The following is a 27,872-nucleotide window of genomic DNA, read 5'->3' on the forward strand; positions in this document are numbered from 1 at the left end:
CTTTGTTCTTGGTCTTCCATCTTATTGTTCCCTCTTGGTTCTTGTACATACTGTATATTACCCGTTTCATAAAGTTTACCCCTGTTTTTCTCAGAATTTCGAACATCTTGTACCATCTGACATTGTTGAATGCTTTTTCCAAGTCGACAAATCCTATTAACATGTTTTGATTTCCCTTTAGTCTTGCTTTCATTACCAACTGCAATGTCAGGATTGCCTCTCTGGTGCCTTTATCTTTCCTAAAGCCAAACTGATAGTCATCTAACACATCATCAATTTTCTTTTCCATTCCTCTGTATATTATTCTCGTCAGCAACTTGGATCCATGAGTTGCTAAGCTGATTATGCAAGGATTCTCACACTTGTCGGCTCTTGCTATCTTCGGAATTTTGTGGGTGATGTTTCTCCAAAAGTCAAATGGTAGATCACCAGAGTTGTACATTCTACCCACCAATGTAAACAGCTGTTTTGTTGCCACTTCCCCAATAAGTTTAGAAATTTTGATGGAATGTCATCTATCCCTTCTGCCTTATTCGATAGTCAGTCTTTCAAATCTCTTTTTAATTCTGATTCTAATACTGGATCCCCTATCTCTTCTACATTGACTGCTGTTTCTTCTTCTATCACATCATGTAAGTCTTCTCTTTCACAGATGCCTTCAATGTACTCTTTTCACCTATCCAATTCTCTACATTAACAGTGGAATTCCACTGCGCTGTCATCATCCTTGTTTTCAATTTCACCAAAGGTTGTTTTGATTTTTCTATATTCTGAGTCAGTCCTCCTGACAATCATTTTGTTTTTAGATTTCTTCGCAGTTTACTTGCACCCATTTTGCCTTAGCTTCCCTACATTTCCTATTTATTTCATTCCTAAGTCACTTGCGTTGTGACAGTGCCACGAGATTTAAAAGTGCCGCTACGTCAGTACGCAAACACGGCGATAGAGGCGCTCCGCAGCTCGGCTGAGCGCGGGAGCGCCACCTGGCTATGAACGGCGCCGGCCGCATGTCACGGCACGGCAGTTGAGTGACAGATATGGAGTTGGTAGCATGAAACCCACTATTGTTTCTACGTTTGTATATCCACGCGATTGATTAGTGAATTAAAGGTTATAACAACTTGTATGTCTGTATTCCTGAACTTCCCTAAGCATTTTTTGCACCTTCTTCTTTCACTGCTCAACTGGAGTGTTTCTTCTGTTACCCACAGTTTACTCACAGTTACCTTCTTTGTACCTCTGTTTTTCTTTCCAAATTCTGTGATTGGCCTCTTTAGAGATCTCCATTCCTCTTCAACTGCATTGTTTACTGAGCTATTCCTTATCACAGTATCTACAGCCTTGAAGCTTCAAGTCTCTCTCTTCATTCCTTAGTATTTCTTTATCACACTTCTTTGCACATTGAATCTTCCTAACTAATCTCTTGAACTTTTGCCTACTCTTTGTCACAGCTAAATTTTGATCTCAGTCTATATCTGCTCCTAGGTATGTCTTACAATCCAATATCTGATTTTGGAATCTCTGCCCGACCATAATGTAAATAACTGAAATCTTGTATCTGCTGGCCTTTTCCAAGTATACCACATCCTCTTGTGATTCCCAATACTACACTAGAAATCAATGTACACAAGGTGTTTCAGGAGGAATGGTAAATGTTTTAGGAGATGGTAGTACAGACTAATTAGAATAAAACATTCCATATAATATACGTCCATTTTTATTGGCTGCGCAGGTAGAACTGTTAGAATGTACACCAAACACTCACAGAAGGTGTTCGCAAAAGGAAATGATTAAGTTCAAGGCTGATTTTTGTAAATTTGACTGAAGACTTAAATGCACTCTCAAATTATCTAGACAACATGGGTGTTGATCTTCTGAGATCATCTTGGCATTTTTTTATGGGGGCAGCCCAATCATGATCAGAACAATCAGTTCATCTCGTGTGTTTAGTTTTCCTTTGTAGACTTCTCTTTCAACAATCCTCTCACGTAAATTATTCCCAGAAGCAAATTCTAAAGAGGTTAGGTCTGGTGGCCTTGGTGACCAAAAAACGGTTATTTCTGCCTACCCGTACTGTGAGCCAGCCACTCTTTCTTCTGGCAGAATGACTGAAGGGGAAGGAAGAGGGGTAAAGGAAAAGTACTGGTGTGGTTTAGGAGAAAGGCTAGAGTTCACAAAAGTCACCCAGAGGGGAGACTTACCAGACAGGATAAGAAGGAAAGACTTATTGTTGGGGACTGCAGAGGGCGAGATTTGAAAACCTGAGAGTTTAAAGGTAATACACATGATGGAGATTACCGGTAAAACATCCTGCATGAGTTAATACGAGCAAAATGCTAAGGGAATTGCATGTGATAGAAGTTGGAAGGGGACAGCAAAAAAACAGACAGGTCAGAAAATGCAAGATGCGGAAAACTAAGGGAGAGAAGAAAGGAATAGTTACTATGAAGAAATGCTGACCAAAGAAATTAACATAAATTAAGGCCAGATAGGTGGCAAGAACCAAGAACATCTTGTAGCACCAGTTCCCACCTGCGGAGTTCTGAGAAACTGGTGTCTGGCATCTGAGTGCTGAAACAGGCACTGAGGTCTCTACTGTCATGTTGTAGAGCATGAGCTGCAACAGGATATTGTGTGTTGCCAGTATACACACTCTGCTATACCCATTCATCCTAAATGATAACTTGCTGGTAGTCACGCACATGTAAAATGCCAAACAGTGTTTACATCATTGGATTCTTTCCCTAGACACCAGTTTCTCAGAACTCTGTCGATGGGAAACGGTGCTACAACATATCCTTGGTTCTCACCACCTGTCTGGCCTTAATTTATGTTAATTTTTTCGGTCTCAGCATGTCTTCATAGTAACTATTCCTTCCTTCACTCACTTTGAGTTTTCTACATTTTTCATTATCTGACCTGTCTATATTTCACTGTCCCTCTCCCATGTCTATCACATGCAACACACTTAGGCTGTTGCTCTTATTAACTCATGTATGGTGTTTCAGCAGTAATCTCTGTCTTGCATGTTACCATATCTTCCATCTTTAAGCTCTCAGATTTTCAAATCTCGCCCACTGTAGTCCCCAATAATCAGTCTTTCCTTCTCATCCTGTCCAGTAAGTCTTCCCTGACCCAGGGTTCTGGGTGACTTTTCAGAACTCCACCCCCTTTCCGAAACATCCCCAGTCCTTTTCCTTCACCCCTCTTCCTTCCCCTTCCCCTTCAACTGGCTCCAAAAGCTAGCAAACTATAATACCTTTTATATGTGGGTTCTCCTGCTGCCTCTTGGTGAGTAGATTTTTTACCTATTCAGTTACTTATATTTTCAAAACTTGATTATTTTTGTTTGATTAGCCCATGTGGTCATCATTCCTTCTTATGTGACCCTCTTGTCAGTCTTTGTTGTCATCTATGTTGTTCAAACTATTGTATGTTTTCTACCTTTTGTACTAGTCCACTAATTTACTTACCTGTACCATCTATGTTAACCAACATCTTGCTCCTACATCTTTTCTAGTACTGATTTCCAAGCATTTAGATGGGTCCACTGTTATTTACAAATTTGCATACAACAATTTGTTTATGGTTCACAACACTGTGGAGCCTTCTCCTGATTATCATTTGCCAATTTGTTTGCGAATTTGGCAGCTACACTTTCCTATTCACCATTTAACTTACTTATATGTAACTCTTTCATGTCACTGTATGTTTGTTTTTCAACAAACTGCTGTGACTGCCTTTTACTGTCATCTCCTACATTACTTTATTTGCCAAACACATCAGATTACATTTTCTCCAGCGACTTCCTCTTTCTGTTTGCCCAGTTTTTAAAATTTTGTCTGTTTTCATGACTTTCCCAAGCAACCTTTTTTTTTCTTTTCCAATCTTTTTTTGTATGATATAGGTCACTTTTCTGGTGAGAAATTCTCACCCATTCATTATGTCTTGTTAACCCTTGTCTGTTATCATTATTTTTGTATGACTTTGCCCAATCTTGCTTTTCTTCCATTCTTCTATCTTTTTCAACCCTCTGCTTCTCTTTTTTACCACTATCACTATCTCCAACACTCCAAACCCTCCTCTCTTGATATGATGAATCCCATCAGATATTACATCCATTTCTTTTGAAAACATGCTTTCGAACTATCAACACTAAGGTCTCACTTTCTGTTTCTATAAACCTGCTTGTCCCTTGGAGTTGCTCCCAAAGGCTTTATTCTGAAAGTACCTGTTTCTGTATGTGATCATACCCCACACCAGCCTCTTTTAAAAATTCAAATACAGCAATCTCTTGCACTTGCCCAGCTGTGGTACTTGACTGAGGAGAGTATGTACGTGAAGATGTACGCCAGCTGTCTGACACCTAGACATACAGGATCTTTCATCAAGATCCTGGTGTTTCAAACTGACCTGCAGTCCCTCCTTAAGACCTCAGGCACCTCACAAGGACTACCAACTTCTATCCATAGAACTTCTCACCCCACCCAAAGCATGCACCCCCCATCTTTTACCTTCTTCCTAAGCTCCACAAACCCATTCACTTTGGCTGTCCCATAGCTGTTGGCTTCAAAGCATTCACCGAACATATACCTGCCTTGGCTGATTAACATCTGCAATCCATAATACAAAGATTTTCCTTCTATTTTGAAGATACCAACCATTTCCTACATCGTCTGAAATCTGTGCCTGTCCCACCCCCACCACACATCTTGCTTGTCATGATTGATACCACCTCCCTCTACACCATCTCCCATGTACACGGTTTGGCTGCTCTGAACATTTCCTCAGTCAGTGTCCACCTAATTCCAAACCTATTACACCCTTCCTCCTCTCCTCAATCAACTTGGCACTTACCAACAACTACTATTCCTTTGAGGGGCAGACATAAAAACAGATCAGGGGTACAGCCACAGGAACCAGGATGGCTCCTTCCTATGTCAACCTTTTCATGGGTCACTCTGAGTGGGCTTTCCTGGGATCCACAAGCCTTCAGCCCGTTTTGGTTTAGGTACAACGACAACGTCTTTGCCATATGGACTCATGGTGAGGTCCTAACCTGAATCCCATGCCCCTTCCCTTGATGTCGACCTCATCCTCACCGAAAGTCAGCTACACACTTCTGTTCACATTATATCTACTAACCAACAACAGTACTTGTATGCTGACAGTTGCCATCTTTTCCATGTCAAACATTCCCTCCCATACAGCCTTGGCATTCATGGCAAATGCATTTGTTCAGATGCAGACTCTTTACAGCAATATACCACCATTCTCACCTCAGCCTTCACTGGGTGTAATTACACCACCACTCTAGTCCGAAAGCAGATTTCCCGGCCCATCACATCCAATCTTGGTACTGCTGACCCCTCCAAATAACAACTTAGTAGTACACCACTTGTCACTCAGTATTATCCTGGTCTTGAATGTGTTAGTCAGCTACTTCAACAAGGCTGTGAGTTCCTAAAATGAAGTCCATTCTACCCAAGACTTTGTCCACCACCCGATAACAGCTTTCTGTCACCCTCCCAATCTCTGCAATATCCATGTCAGATTCTACACTCCTTCTGCACCCATCTCCTCACCCCATGGCTTCTACCCCTGTGACAGTCCTCGCAGCAGGACTTGCCCTATATCCTACCACCACCTATACCTGCCTTGTAACTGGCAAAATGTATACTATCAAAACAACCACCTCTGAAATGATACTTGTCATATACCAGCTATTACGTAAACACTGTTTGATAGGTGAACACTGTTCAGTCTTTTACAAAGGCATGACTAATGACAAGTTTTCAGTTAGGATGAATGGGCATAGGCAGAGTATGTATATTGGTAACACACAATATCCTGTTGCAGAGTACACTCTACCATATTACAGTCATGACCTCAGTGTCTGTTTCACCAAACATGCCATCTGGGTTCTTGCCCCCAGACACCCAGTTTCTCAGAACTCCATAGGTGGAAACTGGCACTACAACATGTCCTTTGTCCTCGCCACCCATCTGGCCTTAATGTACATTAATTTCTTTGGTCTCAGCATTTCTTCATAGTGACTATTCCTTTATTCACTCACTTTTAGTTTTCCACATCTTTTATTTTCTGACTCGTCTATTTCCCACTGCCCCCCACCCCCTCTATCATATACAATGCCCTTAGCCTTTTGCTCTTATTAACTCGGGCACGATATTTTAGCAGTAATCTCTGCCTTGTGTATTACCCATCTTCCACCTTTGAACTCAGGTTTTCAAATCTCACCTGCTGCAGTCCCCAACAATCAGTCTTTCCTTCTCAGCCAATTTGATAACTGTCCCCTGACCTGCTATTTTGGGTGGCTTTCCTGAACTCTAGCATTTTCCCTAAACCACACCTGTCCTTTTCCTTTACCCCACTTCCTTCCCCTTCAACCATTCTGCCAGAAGAAGGAATCACTGGCACCGAAAGCTAGTGAACAATACCACATTTTAATGTGTGTTCTCCTGGTGTCACTTGGTGAGTAGATTTTTTATTTATTCAATTACTTATATTCTCAAAAATTGATTATTTTTGTTGACATATCCTTACTGTGAGGAACATTACATTTAGATGATGTGTCACCTGATGACTAGAATGTGCAAGGGCCCAATCACATTGGAAGAATGTATTCATCCTTGTTGCCAATAAAATGTCTTCCAAAAACACTGCAAGTTTGTTTTCAAGAAAATCTAGATAATGAGATTCTGCTACGACAATTTGGTTGCATGATGGGCCCAATCAACTGATTGTCTATCACAGCACACAAAATATTCACAGAGAAGTGTTTCTGAAAATGTCTCTATACAAAGACAATTTTTTTTTTTACCACTAATGTGAGTTGTGAGTGTTGTTGATACCATCATGACTGACGACGGTTTCATCAATAAACAGTACTAAGTGAATTACTCATCTGTTTGTATTAGTGAATGACAAAATACAACTGCACCAGTCTCACTAATTTAGTGAAAACATAAGTAATCACCCTTGTATCCAGTACCTGGCAGTTAACACACTGTCCAAGCAGCAGCAGAATTTCCATTACAAAACTTGTAGATGAATAACACACCAGCACACTCAGCATTTGTAAATATGTGAAGTATGCCTAAACAGTACAATAGAATTGATCAACAAACAATAATCACAATTTAAAACTTCAATTATGTAAACTCATACACAGCTTCACGGCTTGAACTTCAAAGCAAAAAATGACAACTGATACATAAATCTATAGCTACTGAAAACTTAGCTCTGTAACCAGCTCTATCTCTGTAACAAAACAAACTCAAGACACACAATATGGAATGTTTTATTCGAATTAATCTACACTACCACCTCCTAAAATATTTACTATTCCTTCTGAAATATCCTGTATGGCATGGACCAATACAAAGGCTATTGGTGGAATTGTCATAGGACCATGTCAGTTCAGTTCTCAGCAGATCATTATGCGAGACTGCATACTTGTGGAGCTGCAAGTCTTCTCTCTGGCATCAGTCTTGTATGAATTACACTTCTTACAAACAGTTGCAAAGCTGAGTATACTGCAAGAGGGGAATCTCAACTTGAAACATCAGAAAACTAACAAGAATGGGAACAGTTTACGATACTGGCGTTTCAGGACTGGGTGAAATACAGTGCCAAGGAAACGGTGATTTCATTAGTGATTCCTGTACGATAATCTACAGAGCAGGAATACTGCCTGGTCAACATGGCATGGGGTTGATTCCTAGAAGAAACTGAGCAAAAAAGATTGAGAACACATGTCATGCAAATAACATAATATTGTTGGCGAAGATCAATGAAGACCTATGGACGTGACTACTGTACAAGAGCATTTTCCAACATTAAACTGTGAAGAGAACAACTTCCAGAACTATGCAAGTGTATTGATGATGTAATGAAATTAATAGCTGACAAGGACAATGTGGTTATTATGGGAAATTTCAATGCTGTCATCACCACATCATCAAAAGTTGCCATTCTTATTGCTGAGCATCATGATCCCATGGAGCAAGTGTCTCCATCCCAGACAGTTACCAGCTTCTCTTAGAGCCAGCTGAAGAGGTAGTCCAAAGACCTTTATTTGATCTATACACCTACTAGCTGCTTTCCCCTCAGTCTCTTTCTGTCAATATTTTCTTCCATGATTATTTTCTCTACATTCTCCATCTCTTCTCACAATATGGCCAAAGAAAAGGAAAATTGTTTGTCAGAGATGAGAAGAAAGGCCCCAGGAAATATTCAGTAGCTCATTAATGGACACATTTGGTCTTCTTTTGGTCTATTTTATGTGCAACAACATATGTCAGCACAAAAGTTCAAATGCATCAGTACAATGCTTATCTCTTGCTTCGAAGGCCATATTTAGCAACTACAAAAGAAGATGAAAAACATGAGTGTTTCAACAATCTCCGACAGCCAATGAGCACTCAGTAGTGGTCTAAGTGCTCTGCTGTGAATGCCGTAACTAATGTGAGCCTTAAACGTGATCATAGCGAGTTGTTTACTGAATTTCGATTCCATTTGTCGTGGGTTGTCATTGCTGATTGTGGTGGTAACTGCACAAGCAAGTCAGAGACATGCAGGATATACGCTTTCTTCGTGCAGAAAGCAAGTGCACATGTGTACCACAACTGAAGCTTGGAATTGGAAACAACGCAATTCCCGCCATGCCTCAACATGCGCAAACCGCTATCGTTAGTGCATACCGCTATCGTTAGTGCATCGGACTATACTTGTCACTTAAGAAAATAGATGCACTGTGCAAATCAGAAGAAGTGTCCTTGGTAAATAGGCTTTCAGTAACAAGAAACAACCTCTGACAAAAAAACTAGGAGATAATTCATCAAAACAGTTGTCTGGAGTTTTTTGTTATATGGCTGTGAAACATGGGTCCTGATGAAGCAGGATATGCAATGCCTGGAAGCAATGGACATGTGGCTGTGGAAAAGAAGTTGGAAACAGAAAAGGTCGAATGAGCAGAAATGGATGAAATAAGGAAATTGATCACTGCCATAAAAAAGTGGAAAATAAAATTCATCAGCTATATGATGTCACAATAAATTTTTGCTCATCAATACTGAAAGGAAAGGTTTTAGGAAAGAAAGGAAGAGGAAGGCTACGGAAGAATCATGTGGATTCTGAGATGGATGGACTCAAAAATCAAATAGTATGCTGACTTGAAACGTTCAGCAGAGGAGTGACAAATGTGCTTGCAGTGACAGCCTTTAGAAGCTGAGGATGCCATAAATAACAAAGTTCAGTTGTACAGTCTCACTCCCAACCTCACACAAAGGCAGTGGCTTTAAGTGTAATTTAAAAGCAAAAACATACACAAACACATGGCATGAAACATAATCAACTGTTACAAGCAACGTTTGTCACCAAATCACAACTGGCATTTACGGGCTACAGTAGGCAACATATTATCAAAGACTGTGGTATTCAGCTTTATGTACTTAGCTAAAACCGAGGAATTCTGCAGGGGAAAAAAAAGAGAAAGATAGAGAGAGAGAGAGAGAGAGAGAGAGAGAGAGAGAGAGAGAGAGAGAAACTGCAACAACAAAAGTGGTGCAGTGATAATCCTGGTAAGTGAACAAGGAGACTGATTTGATTTCTGATTTTTACTGCATTCCTACAGTACACAATACTCAACTACCATTCCTCAAAATCTCATTGAGCATATAATGGCACACACAATCTCTTGTGATGGATGTTGAATTTGCAAGAAAAATAGTGTAGAACAACATCAAAATGTTGGCCTGGATACTAGTTCAGCCAAATTCATCACAGAACTTTTTTATTTACAAATTATGTTTTCTGTAAGGGTACACAATACATAATGTTCCCTTCATTTTATGTGTCATATTTACACTGATTAACAGCAACATGCAAAGAGCTATTCTTTGCAAAGAGCTATTCTTTATAATAACAGTAAGTGTCAACATGTGGTAACAGAATTCAAACTCTTGCATTTTAGAAAATTTTCATTAAGACTTCACTTCATTTTGTACTTTCTAAAATTTTCAAAATCCTCATTTTTTAAAAAGAGAACCATTTATCTATATGATGAAAGATCTGAAGAAGTTGCTTATTTAATGTTATGTACAGAAACCACATTATGGTTGCACTAAAATTTTAAAAATCTAGATTCACATCTGTCCAACATTTTAACCACAAATACCATCCAAAAACTAAGAACTGACCTTTAGACTTTTGACTTTAAAACGTACTTTTGACTTTAAAACATACAGAAAGCAATCTTAGATGAAAATAAAATGGTAAATGCTAGTATATGTGCCAGTGTTACCTCTTTATAAGCTTCAACTTCTTCTTGCGTCATTCTGGTGATCTCTGGCACTTCGACATAAAAGTTTTTCCGAAAAGGTGTATATTCCACATTAGTATGATCTATTTTTGCAAGCTCTTTCTTCTGTTTGTTGGCTATGCCAGCTGCAGTAGCATTTAAGTCTTCCTCCTCTTCTTCTGAAGAATACTGTAAATAATAATAATAATAATAATAATAATAATAATCATCATCAGGAAACGCCGAGCCAAATTTTATACACATATCTACAGGATGGAAGACTCCAGAACAGCAAGGTAACTTTTCAATATTATAACAAAGAGTAAATACGGCAAAGAATGGCTGAAAGAAATCCACAGGGATCTGCAGCAGATCAACATAAAAAAAAAATCTCAAAGACCGCACTGAGTGCCGGAATAAAATCACAAGTGTGAAGTTCAAGGAAAGAACATCTCACCAGCCTGGTAAAAAATGGACAGAAGAACGGAAGAAGGAGCATTCTGAGAGGATTAAGAGTTTTTGGGAAGCAAAGAGGAAAAAGTCCGGAGATGAAATTATGCACTCAAGTTCAATCACTCTCCTAAAGGTGCACAATTGTTATAATAATAATAATAATAATAATAATACAAATTATGGATACAATATTACTGGAACATACCCACACAAAATCACACATTTGCTATACATGGATGATCTAAAACTACTGGCAGCAACAAATCAACAACTCAACCAATTACTAAAGATAACAGAAGTATTCAGCAATGATATAAATATGGCTTTTGGAACAGACAAATGTAAGAAAAATAGCATAGTCAAGGGAAAACACACTAAACAAGAAGATTACATATTGGATAACCACAGTGACTGCATAGAAGCAATGGAAAAAACAGATGCCTATAAATATCTAGGATACAGACAAAAAATAGAAATAGATAATACAAATATTAAAGAAGAACTAAAAGAAAAATACAGACAAAGACTAACAAAAATACTGAAAACAGAATTGACAGCAAGAAACAAGACAAAAGCTATAAATACTTATGCTATACCAATATTGACCTACTCATTTGGAGTAGTGAAATGGAGTAACACAGACCTAGAAGCACTCAATACACTTACACGATCACAATGCCACAAATATAGAATACATCACATACATTCAGCAACTGAAAGATTCACATTAAGCAGAAAGGAAGGAGGAAGGGGATTTATCGACATAAAAAACCTACATTATGGACAGGTAGACAATTTAAGAAAATTCTTTCTAGAACGAGCAGAAACTAGCAAAATACACAAAGCAATCACTCATATAAATACATCGGCTACACCACTGAAATTTCATAACCACTTCTACAACCCTTTAGATCACAAACATCAACAGATATGAAGAAAGCAAATTGGAAAAAGAAAACACTACATGGCAAGCACCCGTATCATCTAACACAGCCACACATCGATCAAGACACATCCAACACATGGCTAAGAAAAGGCAATATATACAGTGAGACGGAAGGATTCATGATTGCAATACAGGATCAAACAATAAACACCAGATATTACAGTAAGCATATTATTAAAGATCCCAATACCACAACAGATAAATGCCGATTTTGCAAACAACAAATAGAAACAGTAGATCACATCACAAGTGGATGTACAATACTAGCAAATACAGAATACCCCAGAAGACATGACAATGTAGCAAAAATAATACATCAACAGCTTGCCTTACAACATAAACTTGTAAAACAACATGTTACCACACACAAGTATGCACCACAAAATGTACTGGAGAATGATGAATACAAATTATACTGGAACAGAACCATTATAACAGATAAAACAACACCACATAACAAACCTGACATCATACTCACCAATAAAAAGAAGAAATTAACACAACTAATCGAAATATCCATACCCAATACAACAAACATACAAAAGAAAACAGGAGAAAAACTGAAAAATACATCCAACTGGCTGAGGAAGTCAAGGACATGTGGCATCAGGATAAAGTTGACATTATACCAATTATACTATCAACTACAGGAGTCATACCACACAATATCCACCAGTACATCAATGCAATACAGCTGCATCCAAACTTATATATACAACTACAGAAATCCGTAATTATTGATACATGTTCAATGACCCGAAAGTTCTTAAATGCAAAGTAACATATACCATACAGTTAAAAGGAAGTCACACTTGATGAAGGTCCGCGTCACTTTCCATTTTTAACCAGACCTAAGGTCTGAGAAAGGAAAGAAGAAGATAATAATAATAATAATAACTGTAGTTGTTAGAACACTATGTGTTGACAATTAAGTGGAATACAATAAAGAGAAAAAGCAAAACAAAAGCACTTCAAAAATGTTTTAATTTTGAGGCAAAAGGCAGAAGGTTGTTTGCTTAGTTGGTTGGCTATCTAGCAAGCTATTTGTCTCATTAATCATAAAAATGTAAAAGTAAACACCACTTAAGGATTAGGCCTTAGGCCTGTTTTGACTGCTGCCTACGAGGAAGTATAATGAGCAATTCATGATCATGCAACATGTATTCACAGACCTCCCCACCTCAGAAAAAACCTGATGTTATACCGAGAATTGAACCCAAAGCTTCAGTAATAAAGGCAGCAACACTAACCATTTGTCTATGAAGGTGGCCCTTGTTAATCATGTTCATGATAATTAACTATGATGTAGAATGCATTGATGTTTTTCAATGACACTACATGCAATAAATCTTTCAAGTGTTTTTACAGTGGATTTTTCTATAAAATGGTACTCTTAATACTCATCTGACCATTTAGAAAACTGCATAAATAGTAAGCATATTTAAGTACGCATGCCTTCACTTCTTTCTTTGTAATGTTAAGACTGGATAAGTGATAGAGTAAACCATTTTACCTCAATTTAACGTAATTGGGTACATAAAAAATATACCACCAAGCAACAGCAGGAGAACACACATGTAGACGTACTGAAGTTTGCAAGCTTTCTGAGCCAGTGGCTCATTCTTCTGGCAGTAGGGTTGAAGGTTGGTTGGTTGTTTCGGGGAAGGAGACCAGGCAGCAAGGTCATCGGTCTCATCGGATTAGGGAAGGACAGGGAAGGAAGTCGGCCGTGCCCTTTGAAAGGAACCATCCCGGCATTTGCCTGGAGCGATTTAGGGAAATCATGGAAAACCTAAATCAGGATGGCCGGACGCGGGATTGAACGGTCGTCCTCCCGAAGTAGGGTTGAAGGAGGAGGAAGAGGGGTGAAGGAAAAGGACAGGTGCAGATTAGGAAATGGGGAGGATTCAGAAAAATTGCCCAGAACCAAAGTCAGGGGAGACTTACTGGATGGGATGAGGATGGAAGACTGATTGTTGGGGACTACAGAGGGGGTGAGATTTGAAAACCTGAGAGGTGGAAGATATGGTAATACACAAGACAGAGATTACTGCCAAAACATCGCACATGAGTTATAAAGGTCAGTGAAGGAAGGAATGGTTACTGAGAAGAAATGCTGACATCAAAGAAATGAACATAAATTAAGTGCAGGTGGATGGTGAGAACCAGGGTCATGTTATATAACCAGTTCCCACTCGCAGAGTTCTGAGTAGCTAGTGCCTGGGGGAAGAATCCAATTGGCATGTGTGGGGAAACAGGCACCGAGGTCATGACTGCCACATTGTAGGGCAAGTTCTGCAACAGAATATTCCGTGTTGCCAGTATACACTCTCTGCCTATGACCGTTCATCCTAACTGATATCCTGGCGGTAGTCATTCCACACTACATCAAAATTGTAAACAACATTCCTCTGGTTTGGAGCCCAGTGGAAGGCTTAAACCAGAGGCACAGACAATTCTGCGGAGATCTGGGGTGCAAATTTCTCGACCTCCGCTATCGGGTGGAGAAATGTAGGGTCCCCCTGAGTAGGTCAGGCGTGCACTACATGCCGGAAGCGGCTACCAGGGTAGCGGAGTACGTGTGGAGTGCACATGTGGGTTTTTTAGGTTAGAGAATTCCCTCCCTAGGCCCAACAAGACACCTCCTGAGACGCGGCAAGGTAGGAGTAGGCAAAATGCAACAGGGAATAACAATATTAATGTGCTAATAGTAAACTGCAGGATCATCTATAGAAAGGTCCCAGAACTGCTCTCATTAATAAACGGTCACAACGCCCATATAGTACTAAGGAAAGAAAGTTGGCTGAAACCAGACGTAAACAGTAATGAAATCCTAAACTCAGATTGGAATTTATACCGCAGAGACACGCTGGACAGTGAAGGGGGAGGCGTGTTTATAGCGATAAGAAGTGCAATAGTATCGAAGGAAATTGACGGAGATCTGAAATGTGAAATAATTTGGGTGAAGGTCACGGTTAAAGCAGGCTGAGACTTGGTAATTGGATGTCTCTATAGGCCCCCTGGCTCAGCTGCTGTTGTGGTTGAGCACCTGAAGGATAATTTGGATAATATTTCGAGTAGATTTCCCCACCATGTTATAGTTCTGGGTGGAGATTATAATTTGCCGGATATAGACTGGGAGACTCAAACGTTCATAATGGGTGGCAGGGACAAAGAATCCAGTGAAATTTTTTTAAGTTCTTTATCTGAAAACTACCTTGAGCAGTTAAACAGAGAACCAACTCATGGCGATAACATATTAGACCCGGACTATTTGAAACAGTTAACACAGAACAGGGAATCAGCGATCATAAAGCGGTTACGGCATCGATGATTTCAGCCGTAAATAGAAATATTAAAAAAGGTACGAAATTTTTCTGTTTAGCAAAAGTGACAAAAACCAGATTACAGAATACCTGATGGCTTAACACACAAGTTTTGTCTCAAGTACAGATAGTGTTGAGGATCAGTGGACAAAGTTCAAAACCATCGTACAATATGTGTTAGATGCGTATGTGCCAAGCAAGATCGTAAGAGATGGAAAAGAACCACCGTGGTACAACAACCGAGTTAGGAAACTGCTGCGGAAACAAAGGGAACTTCACAGCAAACATAAACATAGCCAAAGCATTGCAGACAAACAAAAATTACGCAAAGCTAAATGTAGTGTGAGGAGGGCTATGCGAGAGGCGTTCAATGAATTCGAAAGTAAAGTTCTATGTACTGACTTGGCAGAAAATCCTAAGAAATTTTGGTCTTATGTCAAAGCGGTAGGTGGATCAAAACAAAATGTCCAGACACTCTGTGACCAAAATGGTACTGAAACAGAGGATGACAGACTAAAGGCCGAAATACTAAATGTCTTTTTCCAAAGCTGTTTCACAGAGGAAGACTGTACTGTAGTTCCTTGTCTAGATTGTCGCAAAGATGACAAAATGGTAGATATCGAAATAGACGACAGAGGGATAGAGAAACAATTAAAATCACTCAAAAGAGGAAAGGGCACTGGACCTGATGGGATACCAGTTCGATTTTACACAGAGTACACGAAGGAACTTGCCCCCCTTCTTGCAGCGGTGTACTGTAGGTCTCTAGAAAAGCGTAGCATTCCAAAGGATTGGAAAAGGGCACAGGTCATCCCCATTTTCAAGAAGGGACGTTGAACAGATGTGCAGAACTATAAACCTATATCTCTAACGTCGATCAGTTGTAGAATTTTGGAACACGTATTATGTTCGAGTATAATGACTTTTCTGGAGACTAGAAATCTACTCTGTAGGAATCAGCATGGGTTTCGAAAAAGACGGTTGTGTGAAACCCAGCTCGCGCTATTCATCCACGAGACTCAGAAGGCCATAGACACGGGTTCACAGGTAGATGCTGTGTTTCCTGACTTCCGCAAGACGTTCGATACAGTTCCCTACAGTCATTTAATGAACAAAGTAAGAGCATATGTACTATCAGACCAATTGTGTGATTGGATTGAAGAGTTCCTAGATAACAGAACGCAGCATGTCATTCTCAATGGAGAGAAGTCTTCTGAAGTAAGAGTGATTTCAGGTGTGCCGCAGGGGAGTGTCATAGGACTGTTGCTATTCACAATATACATAAATGACCTTGTGGATGACATCGGAAGTTCACTGAGGCTTTTTGCAGATGATGCTGTGGTGTATCGAGAGGTTGTAACAATGGAAAATTGTACTGAAATGCAGGAGGTTCTGCAGCGAATTGACGCATGGTGAAGGGAATGGCAATTGAATCTCAACGTGGACAAGTGTAATTTGCTGTGAATACATAGAAAGATAGTTCCCTTATCATTTAGCTACAAAATAGCAGATCAGCAACTGGAAGCAGTTAATTCCATAAATTATCTGGGAGTACGCATTAGGAGTGATTTAAAATGGAATGATCATATAAAGTTGATCGTCGGCAAAGCAGATGCCAGACTGAGATTCATTGGAAGAATCCTAAGGAAATGCAATCCGAAAACAAAGGAAGTAGGTTACAGTACGCTTGTTTGCCCACTGCTTGAATACTGCTCAACAGTGTGGGATCCATACCAGATAGGGTTGATAGAAGAGTTAGAGAAGATCCAACAGAGAGCAGCGCGCTTCGTTACAGGATCATTTAGTAATCGCGAAAGCTTTACGGAGATGATAGATAAACTCCAGTGGAAGACTCTGCAGGAGAGACGCTCAGTAGCTCGGTACGGGCTTTTGTTAAAGTTTCGAGAACATACCTTCACCATAGAGTCAAGCAGTATATTGCTCCTTCCTACATATATCTCGCGAAGAGACCATGATGATAAAATCAGAGAGATTAGAGCCCACACAGAAGCATACTGACAATCCTTCTTTCCACGAACAAGGGAGAACCGATGGAGGTACTCAGGGTACCCTCCGCCACTCCTTGCGGAGTATGGGGGGGGCAAAAAAAAAAAAAAAAAAAAAAAAAAAAAAAAAAAAAAAAAAAAAAAAAAAAAAAAAAAAAAAACGCAAAATTTGAGATGAATGCAACGATTTTTAAAAATATCATGATGTTTTTCAGAAATATCGTTAAATTTGCCATTTTCTTGAATAAAAATGTTATAAATCTGAGGATAGCAATGTTGTCAATATTCAGAACTGAGGTTTACTGAGTTTTGAAACTGTATTTTGATTTTTTGTTTACAAGACTGAGGCTGGTATATGATCTGAAAATAACAATTCACTTCCCATGTAAGTATGATGTGAAGTCAAAATAAGCACCAAAAATGGCAAAAAAACAACACCAAAATTGGCGAAAAAGGACCAAAATTGGGAAGAAAAATAACACCGAAATTGAAAAAAGTAACAAAAAAATCAGGAAAAAGGGATCAGCAAAACTGGAAGAAAAGAAGTAACACCAAAACTGGAGAAGACGAACACCAAAGTTGGGAAAAAAAAAACACCACTTAAGTTGGTAAGAAAATAACAGAGAAACTAGGAAAAAAGGAAATCACACTAATACATAAAAGAGGTGAAAACTAACACCAAATTTGACATAAAAATGTCGGTAACACCAAATCTGGCAAAAAAACATAGCAGAGAATCAGGCCAAGCAGACAACACAGAAAGCGACAAAAAAGGTAACACTGCATCTGATACAAAATACCATGAAAACTGATCAAAATTTAACACCCAATTTTGGTTGACAATATCACCAGCTTTGGTAAAACATAGCCCCAATATCGGCAATATTAATACCAATATTGGAAAAAAATAGCACTGTTATTGGCAAATATTAACAACAAGTTTGACCATACAATAAAATGATTTTTCCTGTCCCTACATATTAGTGATTTAATTGAGTGAAGAATTTTCACAAAAAATTTATTTCTTTTCATTTTGTGTCACATGAGTATGTTACTATAATCAGAAAGAGCTATTTTAACTTCTTGTCTGGAGTATGGGACAGTATCTACATAAAATAAAAAGTGGGCCCAACACTGATTTCTATGGTACACCAGTAGAAATTACTTCCAAATTGAAGACACTGATTTCATATCCACACTCTCAGAATTAGACTAAAATAACTTTATGACATTTCAGTGCATTAAGTATTAGGATGAACAGGTGTCTCATATTAAATATAACATTGCTGACAAACACAAGGTTGCAAAGGGAGAGAAACTTCTCAAAAGAGATAAGGTTTCCACGGCAATAAACCATGGCACTGACTAACAAGTGCAGTGTAATTTCTTGATGATTAAGACAGTAGTTAGATGAATGGAAAACTTACTATGGATTTGATCCTGCCCCTTCTAAACTCCGTAGAGACTTTACAACAGTGCTTCAGGACCATCACTTCCAGGAAAATGACAAAGTACTACTTGTAGCACACACTCAATTTTATTTGTATGAAGCTGAAAGTCAACAGTCTTTAGATGAAAAAGTCTTACTGTGAGGGTACTGGAAACTGAATAGTTCGCTTATGATTTCCTGGAAAGCATACACCGATACTGTTGGTTGCTGATGATGGGTGACGGTGATTCACAAAACATTTCTTACACCTAATTAATGGATGGAAACACAGATTACTTTAATTGTGATAAGGAGTGGAGAGGGCACACTCACAGATGGCCAAATTACTTCAATCGGCGGTGCAAGAGGAGTGTATTTTTCAGGCAAAATCTCTCATTTTGGTGGACTGTTTTGAAAGAGATTAAAATGAAAGCATTGTCTTGCAAAAAACAGAAAGACTTTTAAGTGGATGTATTTCAGTGAATCAGAGTAACAGACAGGAAACTACATACTGCATGTAGATGACAACTAAGTAGTATACTGGGTAAGTTATATGTTGTTACCTCCTTGCATTTTTTGCACTTTATATATGATACACATACATAATGGTCATCAAAATACTCGTCACGGACTTGTTTATCATTTGATAAAGGTTTATTATCTAATAAAAGCTGGTAACTTTCTGTTTGACTCAACTTTCTGTTTGACTCAGTTTCATACATCGGAACTGATGTCATTAGAAAGCCTGCAGCTGTTATTCATTATTTAAGTAATGAAACACTCCATCAGTTATGTATTTTTTTATGCTTAGCACAATGCATTTCAAGAGTTTTTTCTCATTGTCAAATGCAAATATTTGCATAAGTATGTTGTGTGGTGTGTACATATGTGTTTTCTGTGTATCTTGCAATGTAGTTGTCATTTTGAGGTTGTCAGGCACTGAACCTCCTCAGTTATATATAAAACCACACACACGCAAACTATCACTCACATTGTTTGTTTGTGTAACAACACAAAAAACAGATACGTAAATACTGCACTTCACAATGAGGATAAATTCTTGAAACACTTTTTGCTCAGCATGAAATGAAATACGTAATTGGTGCTGCGTTTAAACCAAAATCATATGAGCAACAGAAAGAGAATGAAGGTGTCAACCAGTGCTGCAAGTGACCAAATGATGAAACATGCAAAATATGATTTGACAAACGTGTCATGACAATCAAAACAATCAAGAAACTGTGCATGTGCAGTAGAGACAGTTTGGAAATGGTTGTGCTTGGTCGTAATATATTTTTTCTGAACGAACCTAGTCACTCCCATCAGCCACCATGCCGAGTAGAACTCAGCAGCGGCAGGAGATATGGCACAAATTGTTCCAACTATTATCTGTTTACTGATTCATCCATTGAGTAGGGTGCCCTGGTGTCAAAAACTTAACCATGTAAGGTTCATGAACACTACTTGATAGCCAACACCATACCAGGGTCATTTTAAGTCAGTTTTTTCTCCACAAACGTTTTTTCATAAAGCATAAATCGCAGCAAAATTATAAATATGTTGACACAAAATTGGGTGTGAATTAACATTGTGGACACAGGAAAGTTGACAGGAGCAACAGAAAATGTCAAACAGCGGGAAAACATTAATTCTGGGAATGTAAAAGTGGAGTTGTATTGTAATAAATTTTCTTCAGACAGAGAAGTTTACATCCACAAATCAGCCCATTTAGAAAGCATCGCTCGTGCAAAGCTCAGCTTGCACTTTTTTCACATGATATACTGCAAATTATGGATGAAGGGCAATAGGCAGATTCTATATTTTTAGATTTCTGGAAAGCATTTGACATGGAGCCCCATTGCAGGCTGTTAAAGACGGTACAAGCATGTGAGATAGGTTCACAGATATGTGAGTGGTTTGAACACTTCTTATGTTATAGAACCCCGTATGTTGTCCTCAATGATGAGTGTTAATGAGAGACAAATGTATTGTCAGGAGCGCTCCTGGGAAGTGTGATAGAACTGCTATAATTCTCTACAGACATAAATGATATGGCAGACAGGGTGGGCAGCAATCTGCAGTTGTTTGCTCATGATGCTGTGCTACAAAGTAGGGTGTCGACGTTGAGTGACTGTAGGAGGATACAAGACGGGTTAGAAAAAGCTTCTAGTTGGTGTGACGAATGGCAGCTAGCTCTAAATGAAGATGTGTATGAGTAGGGAAAACCAACTGTTAACGTTTGGATACTGCTTGACACAGCCATGTCATTTAACTATCTGGGCATAACGTTACAAAGCGATATGAAATGGATGGAGCATGTGATAACTGTTGTAGGGCACATGACTGGTCAGCTTAGGTTTATTGGGAGACTTCTAGGAAACTGTAAGGAGACTGCATATAGGATGCTAGTGCGACCTATTCTTGGGTACTGCTCAAGTGTTTGGGATTTGTACCATATCGGATAAAGGAATACATCGAAGCAATTCACAGGTAGGCTGCTAGATTTGTTAGTGGTAGGTTCAAACAACATGCAGATGTTATGGAGATGCTTTGGGAACTCAAATGCGTATCCCTGGAGGGAAGGTGACATACATTTCGAGGAACACTGCTGAGAACATTAACAGGAAACTGACTGCAGAACAATTCTGTTGTCTCCAAAACACATTATGCCTAGGGGAAAGAAAGATAAGATACAAGAAATTATGCCTCATATGGAGGCTTATAGACAGTGGTTTTTCCCTCTTTCTGCTTGCGAATGGAACAAGAAAGGAAATGACTAGTAGTGGCATAGGGTACCCTCTGCCACATGCCATAAGGGGATTGCGGAGTACTGATGTAGATGTAGATGTACATTCTGAAATATTCAATGGTTGTATAAATATCTGCACTGTACATGCAGGAGTTGAGTTCTGTTCTTGCTGTACATTGCTGACAGTAATAAACATTCTTTTATTTCTAAGCGCTGTGCTTCAATGATGATGCAAAACATCTGCTTCACCTTGGCTCCAATTAGGGAGCATCAAAGTCATCACCTACACACACAGGAACTGGAATACATGCAGTACATCATTCCCAAGATCTGTACATTCATTCAGGAGACAGACAGAGTCCAAAACAGTCAGTCGCACATCAGGGCATCTGCATCCATCAGTTTTTCTGAGACGTTAGTCAGGACACAATGAAATGGCTGAAAGGATTCAACCGAGAAGCCAAATACATCACACAGGATGACATTATGTTTTTGGAAATGTGTACTTTTACTGGGACGTACAACCCAACAGTGGTTCGAGAACAACGAAGAAACGTGTACCAAGCCCTTCTGGTAAAGGGTGTCACAATGACAGAGTTCGTGAAGTGCTGTTACAAATCGAGGAAATGCAACAGAAAAAGTCAGATGAAAGAGATATGACCACCTGCTGAATGTGGTCACCATGCCTGTTGTGGAAAACTACCTTGATCTTGCCTCTCTTGTGGCAAAACATGTGCTGCATCATTTGAGAGATACAGAGGCGAGCAAGTGTGCCAGGAATTACCCACTACTAGCACCACATCATCATAATGCGTCTCTGCGTAGCATACAAGTATTGCACCATAATTTAAAGATGTAATTAAACTAGCTTTTTCAAACTGTCATCATATGTTTCAGTATATTAATGTTTAAATTGTTAGATCTCAGAATGATCAGATGAATATGTTTCCGTAAACATATCTTTTTAAATAAAAGCAAGTGGCACTAAGTAATAAAGCTAGAAAGCCACAAATTGTTCAGAATGTGCATATGTATGTCGCAATCAACAGTGACAAGTCTCAACTTAATTAGAGCAATATTTTGGTCAAAATTGATGTTTTTATGAAAAAATGAAGGCACAAAATATTAGAGTCAGAAAGATGAAAATTCATATGAAGCTTAAGTTTGATATAAAAACATTGCCTATGTGACCACATTAAGCTACCTCTGATAGTTTTCAAGTAATTTACCAACAGCTACATCTGGAATAAAAACGTCCTTATTTGTAATAAACTAAGTATCATTTATATTAATGATGGAAAGTTCTGATTACAGCACTTGATTACATCCATTAAATAATGAAGGTATGAAGTTTCAAGACTTTGATGTAAATAACAACCAATACAAGGTCTCCTAAAGATGTATTACTGAGGTCATGTTCTACTGTCGGTTCCATTCTAAAAATTTTAGCTGGCCTAGTTTAAATGCAGTCAAGCTAAAACTTTTTCTGTACCTAAAGCCAACTTAACTCCATTCATATAAAAATTATGAAGATTGTAGATTGATACACAACAGAGTTGTAAAATAATGTCTGCTGCGCCCATAAATAAATACAGCCTGAGAGGCAGTGAAGCACACACTTCGCACCGAGCTATCACTCTGTCCACATCAGTCAATGATGGCTTTGTTCCACAAAAACACAGGAGAACTGCCGGATATCAGTAACATCCTGCCACAATATTTCGGCGCAGAGTCTTCTGCCACTGTAGTAGTACTGGTGAGTACGCGCTGAGCTCCGCTGTTTAAAGCCGTACTGAGGTGACATTGCGCATGCGCTGCTCAGCGTGTGCGTTCATGACGGCTCTGTGCGCTGCGCCTCACACCCTCCACTGTGAAAGCCTGGCATACTGGTAGCAGGTCGATTTCCATCTTTATGCAGATAAGTACGTCGACTACAAAGTTTCTCTATAACAGGATTCCACGTAGAGTTTAGCTGATAACCGTTATCTCGATTGATGAGAGTCTCATTGTCAGACAATCTTATTTCCACAGATTCATTGATAATCGAGCTACAAAAGTTTGATGTATGGGCCAAAATTTTTGTGTCGTCGTAATTCATGGAATGGTCTGTGGAAATACAATGTTCGGCGATTGCGGACTTGGTGGGTTGGAGAAGGCGAGTATGCCATTGGTGTGCTGGCTTACATGCTGCCTTGGGTGACATCACAGCCAGGCTGCAACTAAGCCCGTGTTTTCAGTGCAAATAGGAAGTGAACTTGTGAGGACTGTACACTGTCCTGGATCACTTAGATTTATGGAAGCAACTGTTTGTGTGCTGCCCATAATGTTAACAAAACCCTGTGTAAGTGGTGAGATTATTTTCCACTTTTGTGGTGAGCAATTAACTTTGTTTATTAGAAGTCAGGGCGAAAGACCATTTAGTGGGAACTTACCATAAGGGTCGCCTCTGAACTGCTCATAGTGTTGTTTATGATGGAGACATTATCATTACTATCATCATCATCATCATCATCATCATCATCAGGAATATTACCATGGTGCGCGTGTGAAATTTTATCAAATGTATGAATTAGTTAGAACTCAGAACTTTCATTTATAATCATAGTTCCTGATCCCATTGAGTAGATAGAGAGAAAAAGCATTTCTTTCAGTGAGCAAAAGAAGAATGTGGAGTTGCAGACTGGAAACTATGGTCAGTATGTCCTCCATCACTTCCTGGCTGACTGCCAAAATAGTTTTCAGGCTCTTGTAAAAGACAGAGACGAATGAACAGATACAATATTTCTTACTAAAATTAACCCACTGCCCCACAAACTCAGACATTAGATAGTAAGAGAAGAGATAAAGCAGTGTACGGCAGCCAGAAATATTGGACCAAGAAAACAATAGTGCAGCCTTGAATGTCAACCCAATACGTCAGTCGGTAACAAAGACTGTGGAAGAAGAGGAGTAGCAAGTTTTAGCAGCAATCTCTGTGACCAGCCGAACATGCCAGGAAGAACGGAGTCTGCCAACTCACACTTTCATCACACAGCCAACGCAGGTACAACAAACTCCTCCACCAAGTAAAATATTCCCTAGAAGAACAGACACAGAAGACATCATCCACCATAACAGTCCCATTCATGCCAGTTAACTGCAGAAGATTATTATCAACCCGTGGGCCGAAGCTCATCTCCATACTCTGGACTAGGCCACTCCCCAACAAACTGTATCCATTTCCCATCACCGTACAGAGGTACCAGCTGCCTACCTAGCTACCAAATTCAGGAAAACTAAGCAAGGCAACCATCTGGACGGGAGATGAAAATTGTCCATGAACGACAGTTACCAACATGACAAAAACATCTCATCAACATCATCATCGACAGCCAACTAATCCGGGCACTAGCCAACTCAAGAGCTTCTTTTTCAGTAATGTCATAAGTTAAAGAAGGCTAAGTTCTGTGGTATCAAAGTAACTGTGCAGAAGGTTGTAAATGGGAAATACGTATCACAACACTAACTAGCAAATTCAGAATGCAGTCATTCAAATATGTATTTTAACATAATGTAGTCATGTTATTCTTGGATGAGACAACTTGCAAGCATCACAAGCCATCTGAGCTCATGGGAGATCCTGCCTGCAGAAGCACTTTTCCATGGAACCAGGATCAATCTTTTGGGGAGGTTCCCAAAGATAATGAATAAGAACTGATACATTATAGTCTGCACTGATTATTTCACTCCCTATACTGTCACCAAAGCTGTGTCGGCTGCCAAAGCTCTGGAACTTGCTAAGTTGCTTGTAGCAGACATAATTTTGCAGCATGGAGCACCCCATGTGATGATCTCTGATCATGAAAAAGTTACCCAGTCAACACTAGTATCTGAGGTAATTTCACACTGTGACTTCACCCACAATATGACAACTGCGTACCATCCACATACAAAGGGCCTTACAGAATGCTCTAATGAGGCACTGGTAGATATGCCTTTGATGCACGTTAATATGGAACAGAGAGATTGGGATACAATGTTGCCCAACATGACATCTGCATATAACACAGTGAATCAAGACATTGCAGGCTTCACACCGAATGTGAGGCCTAAATGATAGGTCTCTGGAGACACAAGAGAAGGACTGAGAGCACTACAGTGCTAAGCACCAACCAGTGAAATGCCGTCCAGGAACTCGGTTTCGATTTTTACATCTGTGCCGAAAGCAGGACTAGCAGAAAAGTTAGTAAAGCACTACTTTGGGCTTTGTTCACATCTTTCGTCTCTTGTCAAACATGATGTATGAAGTTGAGGACAAACGCACAGACACTCAGTCCTTATGCACAGATCAATGATGGGAGGTTCAAGAAAACTGAAGACCTATTCAATGAGCTCGAAGCTTCGGCTGATGATGCTGCGTTCAATGCTCTTCATAGTGAAGATGTGACAACATGACCAGCCGGTGCTACCATACAGAGGGCCATTGACAAAATCCAAATCCAGGGCACTGCAGTTGGCTCCACTGAGAATTTCTGAAACAGTGAGTCACTCACTATTTCTCTAGGAGAAGAAGCAATGTCATGAGCTACAGAATATACTATGTGGTATAATGGAACTGACAGTAATTATTTGTTATTTCATACTTATTGTTTCTGGAATGTTCTTGGTATATCTCATGTTTGTAATGTTTGTATATTCTGGAGTATTTTATGTTTGTATAAATATCATAATCTGGAGTATTTGATGGTTGTATGAACAGCTGCACACTCTGCATATGAGATGAGTTCTATTCTGGTGTTAAGCTGATGTCAGTAATGAACTTGCTTTCAATCCTACATGCTGTGACTCTAACTCTGGGTCCAGATGAGATTACAGTTTAGATGTGGCAATGTACAATACTATGACCTTAGTGAACACACATTATTACCAAAGTTGCAAGAAAAAGCAATTGATGGTATCTAGCTGTATTACAAGAATAAAAACACTGATAATAGTTTTACACTCTTATTATAAGAGTTGCAGAAATTTTGGAACTGGAACACATTAGGAATTGTATTACAGCAGTTCCAGGCAGACTTGTGAAGAAATGAATTACAGACAACTGCTGTTTTAAAAGGAGAGAACTTCTGTAACTACACTAAATTAACCACTTCAGCTTGCCATACATTCAGGATGTCTACAGATCTCATACTGGGTGTTGATGTGACAGTTGAGTGAAGAATGGGCATGGCACACAATACCAGTGCACTGGTTGAATAGTTAGGCTATGTCTGTCAATAGTAAATAATACAAGAACCTGCTGACTCCATTTTTTCACCTACAACACTCCAACACAGTTCGTAGCTTTTGTAAGACAATTTGTCAACCCACTATCCCTAATTGTGTTAACAGTTCAAGTAACACTCCATGGACAGAATAGTGCTTGTGTGTAAATCTCTCTTCCCACTCTCAGGTGATCTGAACTCTATTCTGCTGAGCTCACAGGAGTATCGTTTAGCAAAATGTGTGTCTTGGACCCAGCTCTGAGCAATCTTCATGAGTTATGGGTGGCCCAATCTTCATGAGTTATCGGTGGCACCTGATCTCTTATGGATCAGGTAACCTCCTTTGAAATATTGCCATTATCACTGTCATTAGGACAAAAGGAGACACTACATTCTGCTACATAAATCCATTTAATTTAGTTGTTCTTGAGTGTATTATTAGCATGTAAATAAATCAGAACTGTACATTAGTTGTTCTGCAAATAAGTACCAAACACTTGTCTTCTTACAAAAATGAACTAATGGGGAAGGATTCAAAGGAGAATCCACAACAATCCATTTTAAGCTGATGCAATCTGTGATGAAGTTAATCAAATTGATTGAATAAATAATCAAACTACAATCAATTAGAATCAAGTGATTCATATTTATGAATGTCACTGGACTGCTTAAGATAAAAATAAAAAAATATATCTTGAAAAAACCATCACTCCTACTTGCCTCTAAGCCATCTTGATTCTGTTCTATCAACTCTCCCTTCTTTTTGTCAACCTTCTTTTTTGCCACACCAGTCATTATGACAACACCTGTGGTGTTGCTGTTAACTACTGTGCCAGGTTTCCCATCTGGTTTTTTGCTGTCTAGTTTATTTACTTTTCTTACTTCTTCTTGAACACCCTGCAAAAACAAAAGTAGAATAAGTGTCATACAACACTTAAACAACCAACCATAAGTTCTTAGTACTAAATCACAGTTGATATTGCATTACTAAAAGCAAGAAAGTTAAACTAAAAACAAGATCACTTTCAAAGGAATACATGAACATAAAGCAAAACTGTTAAAACTTTAAGTGTAGTAAGTAACAAAAGAGAGTATAACAGAAAGAGTTACACAAAAAATGTCTGCAACAGTAGTCTGATTCTAGTAGACATATGGATTGGCAACATTTAATTGCATCACAGTTTACCCACAATCATATTTCCCATTACATGTACTGTGGAGCTACTGGGCTCCTCTGCAGGGAGGAAATAACATATTTTTGCAGAAGCAATGGGATGATATGGGGGAAACACTAAAGGTTTCAATAAGTGGAAAGGGGAGCAGAACAACTGACCAAAGAAATATGTCAAATAACGGGGAATAGGTATGATGAAAAGGAACATAGTAAAACAGAGATACA

General features: G+C 39.1%; 1 protein-coding gene across 1 annotated transcript in view; it reads right to left on the reverse strand.

The window, feature by feature from the left end:
- Window positions 1-27,872, reverse strand: part of LOC126161446 (probable ATP-dependent RNA helicase DDX46) — a 150,802-nt gene that overhangs the window by 73,748 nt on the left and 49,182 nt on the right. Inside the window, exons 7-8 of the mRNA XM_049917261.1 lie at window positions 27,194-27,370; window positions 10,325-10,510 (exon numbers count right to left, since the gene is read on the reverse strand). Coding sequence (XP_049773218.1) covers window positions 10,325-10,510; window positions 27,194-27,370 — 363 coding nt within the window. The remainder of the gene's footprint in view (window positions 1-10,324; window positions 10,511-27,193; window positions 27,371-27,872) is intronic.

This window comes from Schistocerca cancellata, chromosome 2 (genome assembly GCF_023864275.1).
Source record: "Schistocerca cancellata isolate TAMUIC-IGC-003103 chromosome 2, iqSchCanc2.1, whole genome shotgun sequence".
Taxonomy (NCBI): Eukaryota; Metazoa; Arthropoda; class Insecta; order Orthoptera; family Acrididae; genus Schistocerca; species Schistocerca cancellata.